Here is a 7,340-nt window from a genome sequence, read left to right on the forward strand (position 1 = left end):
ACACACACACACACACACACACACACACACACGCACGCACACACACACACACACACACACACACACACACACACACCGCATCTCTTTCAACTAAAAACATTGTTTTATACATATAAAAGCATTATACAGCTTTTTGTATGTTAGCTTGTTTAAATGGTCTATTTATAAACGTAGAAAAAATTTCTGACGAAGTAATTGTACAGATGAATAGAAGAAATTATATTTATTCAACACAATCTCACACACACATACACTGTATATCACACATACATAGTATATAGGTATATGTAATCTAAAACAAACTCTACAGACGAAAGAATTTTTCGCAGTAAAAATTGACAACTACAAAAAAGCTATACGAATAAAAACGAAGAAATTCTATTGATACAAGAAACCATTTGACATTGCTAACAGGTTGCAAAAACTAAAAAATTTTTATGGAATATCAAGTTAAATTTTCCATAAGAATTTTATTGAACATATCGCTCCGAAGGAAAAACCGGCTTTAAAATTTCCATCCTTATATACAATTTTCATATAGAACGCATGCGAAAAATGCGTAGTCCCTATGAAAGTTCCATTCTCCTCGAAACCTACTTTTGCTCGGTATTTGCAAATAACCACCTCCTCCCTCCCTCTCCCAGAAGGCTTTCCAAAGTAAAATATCAAATTAGTAGTGGCTAGAAAAACGGATAAAGTATTCATAGATCTTTCGGTGCGCTTTTCTCGTTACGGTTTCGTTGTATGCTCGCTATTCCCGCTCTAATACAGTACAATCAGTCAGCCAGTCGGCCAGCCTCCGGCACGAAAATTTTGCAATGCCAAGTGGAAGCTTCGCGTGCGGCCGGACGATAATGCAAATCGCTCGGGGACGATGATTTAACGTTTTAACAGCAGATTGTCGCAACCACGGAGACCGCAAAGGGTTACGACGGCGGTCGGCTGAGCCCTTCGAGCGCGCACCGGTCCAGCTTCGTCGTTGTCGTCATTGCTAATTATTTATGCTGCCTGATCTTCATACCTCTCCCTCCACTCTGAGTCTGATGTTAATTGAATTCGCCTTCATCCATAGGGGCGACTGTCTCTGGTAATTTCGCTGGTGCACAGCTGTCGCATGCTGGTTGAAAGTCACATACTTGTTTAACCCTTTCGTTCCTAACAGCTGTTATAAAAGACATTTTTGCAATTTTACGATTTATTTCGAAAAATATAATTAAATATTTTTTATTAAGTATTATATTTTATACAATATTTATTATATTTTAGCTTTTATATGTATAATGTAGTAACTTTGTATAAAATAAATATCTGGAATTTAATTTGAATGTTAATGTTACTTTCTATAAAGAGTACACTATTTACAGCTTCATAAATTTAAAATTGAATTTGTTTTAATTTGAGATTAAAATCAAATATCTTATAGGTATAAAATTTCTGCTTTTGTAATTGATCTTTCTCTCTCTCACGTAATATTTTTATACATTACAGATAAATCTACGCCTCATCCTCGTCAGTGGCAAGACAAAAGAGTTCCTATTCAGTCCAAGCGATTCCGCGGGCGACATAGCGCACCATGTGTTTGAAAATTGGCCGGAAGGTGAGTTAGTCATTGCCATTTGCGAAACCTTGCACAATCCGTAATATTAACATTATTATTATAATTGCTATAACAGCGGGATTTAGCATTTGATGCCACTCACAATTATTACCATTAATTGTTGATGTGCCACCATGTCATGATAATAGAGCTGTAAAATTATTGTATAAAATCTGTATTCGAGAATATCTATTAGAATCTTTGCTAAAAGTTTTTAAAATTAAGAAGATTAAACAATTCAGAAAAAAGTGAGAAATTCATGTGCAAATTAGAAATTTTAATGAATATGAAAATTAGATATTTTAATGAAAATAATTTTGAAATTAACAAAAAGTTAGGAAATTTTGAGAACAAGTTTTGAGAATAATATATATATGATGATGTCTTTTTATGTAGGTACGCAGAAAAAAAAGATTGTTTCAATAGTATTATTTTAATTGAAAATGATCTTGTTGATTCAATAACAGTGTTTGAAACAATAAATTTTTATTAAAATAAGAGCCTAAGCATTTGTTTCATTAATGATGTTATTTGTTTTAATGAACAAAATTATTTTTAATTAAAATAATGCTGTTAATTCATCAATTTTATAATAAACTGATGCAAAAAAAAAGAGTTTGAATTGTAATATCAAAGAATTATAAAATTATGTGAAGAATGAAAACTGTAGAAAATTTCACACTCAATTTTTACGATGGAGAGTTCGTATTATTCTCGTTTCGTATCTTTTATTACTTGAAATACTTTCATCTGCGTCAGCTTTTTAAGGTTCGAGGAGTTTTGGCACTTTTGGAAACTTTTCGCAAACTGCTAGATCGAGCTAGGGAGAACTCTCAGTATCCTGCAAGTGTTATCTTGGTGTTGCAGACTGGGCAGAGGAGGCGGTCGCCAAGGCGGAGATCCTGCGGCTAATTTACCAGGGTCGTTTCCTGCACAGCAATGTCACGCTCGGTGCTCTTGGGCTTCCCTTCGGAAAAACCACGGTGATGCATCTGGTGCCGCGAGAGAATCTTCCGGAGCCTAATTCTCAAGGTGAATTCGCGAGATACCACCATGTTATCTCTTCCTTCGTGAAGGTCGTTACGAAACTTCTTGTATGCCTTTTCCTTCATTTTCCTCGGCAAACTCTTCACCAGACACGCACAAAATTTGCTTTTTTAACTTTGTTTGAAATAAACTTCATCAAAGAATCCCAATTAAAATACAGCTTTACAGCTTATTAAAATTAAACAATGATACGTATCTACCTTTTATTATGTTACACTAACTCTTATTCACATAACGTATATCATCTATTTATAAACCATTATTGTCATCAAAATAACTGAAATTGATTCTAATTATTGATTTTCAGAATTAGGAAATTTGATACATTGCTTTTCTAGACAAATTTCAAAATAAAAAATTTCTTTTTTGTTTTAATTATATATGTGTTTGTGTGTGTATGCATTACAATTTTTAATTGTATTTTTATGTATGCATTTTATGCTTTTATATATTATATTATCCTCAGAGAAAAATAAATTACTCGCGGATAAGGGTTAATTCTCTGCGACCCATATAAAACACGTTGCGCACACACATACACACACTCTATTGCATTTTTATTAATATCCAGTTAAATCTTTACTCGTTATCGTTCTTTAAATTTGTTTACTCGCTGTTCTAAACCTAAACTAAATCTATCGCGTCGGTACGTGACGCGTTTGCGTAATTATTACAGTAAAATCTCGTTACAACGAGCTGCCGCCGTGGATCTCCAAATTGAATTTATTACACCAAAAGTTCGTTACATCAAGCCGCGTATTAGATGCGAAGATTCAATCACACTTCGTTATAGCGAAAATGTCGTATTCCATCGATGTTCATTATAACGGAATTAAAAGGAATTAGCTTTATTTAGTCATTAAATGATAGTGATTTACATAGGACGATCAAAAAATGCAGGAATATATCGAAAATATAGGTAAATATATTTCGACAAATACGTCTTTGGATAAAAATATCTTAAAATATCATTAAAAAGTTGTTGTAGTCAATAAAACAGTATTAAATTAAAAAGTATAATTCTATTAAAATAAAATTTATTTTAAATTAATATTAGTAATATAAATATAACATAAAAATGAAATATAATAGAAATTATTATAATATATAAATGTTATATATATGTACATACTTTTATAATGTAAATATGAAATGTATTGTTACATTTTTATAATTGTGTAAAATAATTAATTTTGTTAGTAGATATATTTTGCAGCTTTATTTAACTTGATAAAAATTTTTGTTTTTATGATCTATAGCTAAGAAATTACTTTTATCTTGATGTATTCAACAAATTAAGAACAATTTGAAAGAAATCCTTAAATCTGCACTTTATCTACGATGCATTCTACATGGCGACACAAGCACTGATAAATAGAATCACATGTATCGCTATTGATTTCACGTAGATTACTGTGCAACCGAGTGAAAGTTAGAATATTAATTGGTATAATCAGTCTCATCAAATAATGGGTAATCATCAGTTTCTCTTATGCAACGTCGTCATTATTATTTGTACGAAGTCAATATAATCTCGTGTAAAATGCATATTTCGCAACTTTTTGCATTTTCCTTGCAATTTCTCTGCCTCTTCCGGCATCCGCTTCCGTATTTCCGTTTTTGCAAGCTTTTCCGGTGATTTTTAATTTAACAATTGGACAATTATATTGACTAAAATCTAACAATTTATCTCCTTTTTCTTCCTTCCTTATGTCGCAATATCAACTTTATCATAAGCAATTCGTTCATTAATTATTAATCGATCGACGGAGAAGATAATCGTTGAGGTTCTATGCATTGTGCAACTTCATGACAATACGTTGCAACTTTACAACACAATGGAGATTTCCTGCTTTCTAAATTGACTCTTTCATGTAGTCTTAATATCAATAACGTAAAGTTTTTTTTTTAGGAGGTGCCTCATTTGTTTCCGCATGTTTTCAGACAATCAAAAAAATTGATGACGATAAAAAAGGACAAGTTAAATTACTTTTATTTATTACTTTATTTATTTTGTTTAAGTGTTTATTAATTAATATCTTTTTATTAATTAATATTTTTGAGACTTCCACGAATACTTTCTACAAAGATACTATGCGTTTTGCAAATTTTCCATCTTCAAATCTATCGTTAGAATACCAATGTTTGTGAATAGGCTGCTTCTCGCCCTGATGAAGTGAACTGCAATGTTCACGAAACTTTGACATTTTAATAATGGATTCACACACGGAAATAATCCACGAAATGCACATTAATTCTTTTATTTATTTAATTTATTACAGCTTGCATAATAATTGATAACTGCTTTATACTCTCTCTAAATTTATTACATTCAATCTAGAATAATTAACGATATTATAACATTTATACAAAATACATTGTGTGTATTTAGATTCTTTGTTCTTTTGTTTTTGTTTTTAACATTTTTAATATATACTCCAAATTATTTTATATCACTTTTCTCATTGATTCTTAAGATTAATATCGATTCTGTTGTAGAGATTGAAGGTATTCGTTTATTGAATGCTTATGCCATTACATAAATTAATAATAAAAAAAGCGACAGTTATTCCCAATTCATCTTTCTAGGTATTCTTCCTAACGGTGAGTACATGTATATCCTGCCCGATGATCCCGAAAACCATGACATCAACTAAAAAACACCGTCTTAATTCTTAAGCCAACGTGAGTTTTCCCAATTCTTATCCCTGCAAATTCCAACTTCACTGCATGTTTCCACAGTAAATAAATTAATAATATCAAATGAAATATACATGAATTCCCATGCTCAAAACAAAATTAGCATAATCAGACATTTAAATCGTGTCTAAAGAGTACATTGATTACATATAAACAAAAGAGAAAAAGATTGGAATATTTCTTTGACCATTTAAGTAATATCATTTAATATTATTTGAATAATTGTCATTTTTAGAAAAGAATCTTTAGTTATTCAATTTGAACTAAAAGTTCATTGAAAAGATGACTAATTATTATACAAGTAAAATTTTCGCAAGAAATTAGTCATTATTACTGTGATGACTAATGAATTCTTTGTTTCAGTTATTGGGTCGGAGAGTTGCTTTACAAAAACCTAAGTAAACTTTTTTTATATTTTTGACACATGACATTTATATACGCGCGGGTATTCAGTTTTTTAAGTTTCTTTTTAAATGAACTGACGTTAATCAGGACATCGGGGATATGAGAATGAATTGTATGTGTGCCATTTTGTTGCAGATCAGAGACAAAAAAGTAAAGGCGGCGGGAGTAGTTGCTGCTCGGCTTCCTGCTGCATACTCTAAGTCATCCCCTGTGACCGTCGCCGATGTCGGTGGTGGATCTCGTGGCGGATGGGCGTGCGGCATGGGCTGCTGCCACAGCGCTGAGCCATGATTTCTAAGATTTCATGCTGATGTATAATCGTTAGTGGCTGAGCTCGTGAGCAGTGTAGCACGAGAAACGGATTGTCGGATGAAAGAGGGTCTCGCTCGCGTGACATCCACTATTGTCGACTATCATCGAGGAGCAATGCGCGTTGCAATGATGCGTTCCCTGGTGAATGAATCCCCCACGTCGTTGGGCCGGTCGCTTATTTCGGTTCGTTTGGCAGGCGGTAATGCGTGCTCGATCAATACACTCACGAGGGAAATTTGCTCCAGAAGAAGAAAAAGAAGAAGAAGAGCGTATTTCGTTATGGAGAAGTCGGATCATTGTCGACACGTCGATTAGCTTGCGAAGAGATCGAATTACGCCGATAACGATGGTCGGCTAACTTCGAGCTAAGTAACGAGCAAAGTTAGTTACTTTGGACGCTATGGCTCATGTTGTGATATACAGACGAACGTGAAAAGAATTTGATCAGTCACAAATTTTGTTAACAGCTGAAATCGATTAACAATTTTCTCTGTCCATTTCTAATTGATGACTGCAGCGTACAAAAAAAAAAGAAAAAAAATTATGAAATTGCGTTCGTAAGATTAGTTAATTGACTTAACTAAATTTTGATTAACGATCCAGAGTTAACTGAATATAATCAATTTTATTAACTATTCTGATTAATTTCATACGGCGATATTTCTTCATTTCTACAGCGTTTACATTGTTACATTAGAATATAAATGAAATAATCGTAAATGTAGTTAGCAGTCTTAATTAAATTTTGTGCTTAGGGATTCCTTATCCTTTCCCTAGATTATATAGCTATAGCTATGATATCGATGAAGAAAAGAGACGATCGTAAATTTAGTTAACAGTTTTAACTAAATTTTGGTCGGCGATGCCCCGTCTTTTCCTAGATTTATGACCGTATAGTTATAATGTCGTGAGAGGGACAGACGTTATCCGTTAACCAAGTCGATTAACTTTCGTTAAGCCTCTCAGTTAACTTAAGTTTCGATTACTCACACACTCTCAACTTGATCTAAATTAATTTAACAAATTTAATTTAATTCCGCGTCTATCTCGCGCGCGCAGCGAAATCAGAATCGGCGGATTCTAAGGAAGTTAAACATCAGTTAACTTTAACTATCGTTCAATTAACCGCAGTTAGAGCACTACTCTGCGTCGGTGCAACCGGCCTCGAAGATCGAGGAGGGCGACGCGAACAATTACGCATTCGCCGTGGATGTTTGTAATCTTGTTTTGTTCGCCCCGTATAAGGAACTCGTGTGTATGCACGGTAAGACGAATAGAA

At 33.1% G+C, this 7,340-nt stretch overlaps 1 protein-coding gene across 1 annotated transcript in view; it reads left to right on the forward strand.

Annotated features, from left to right (window-relative positions):
* The window catches only part of LOC105625703 (ubiquitin-like protein 3), a 12,965-nt gene extending 7,016 nt beyond the window's left edge, over nt 1-5,949 (forward strand). Inside the window, exons 2-4 of the mRNA XM_012207027.1 lie at nt 1,489-1,597; nt 2,465-2,629; nt 5,885-5,949. Coding sequence (XP_012062417.1) covers nt 1,489-1,597; nt 2,465-2,629; nt 5,885-5,949 — 339 coding nt within the window. The remainder of the gene's footprint in view (nt 1-1,488; nt 1,598-2,464; nt 2,630-5,884) is intronic.
* The last annotated feature ends 1,391 nt before the right edge of the window (nt 5,950-7,340 follow it).

This window comes from Atta cephalotes (assembly GCF_000143395.1).
Source record: "Atta cephalotes unplaced genomic scaffold scaffold00003, whole genome shotgun sequence".
In the NCBI taxonomy this organism is placed as follows: domain Eukaryota; kingdom Metazoa; phylum Arthropoda; class Insecta; order Hymenoptera; family Formicidae; genus Atta; species Atta cephalotes.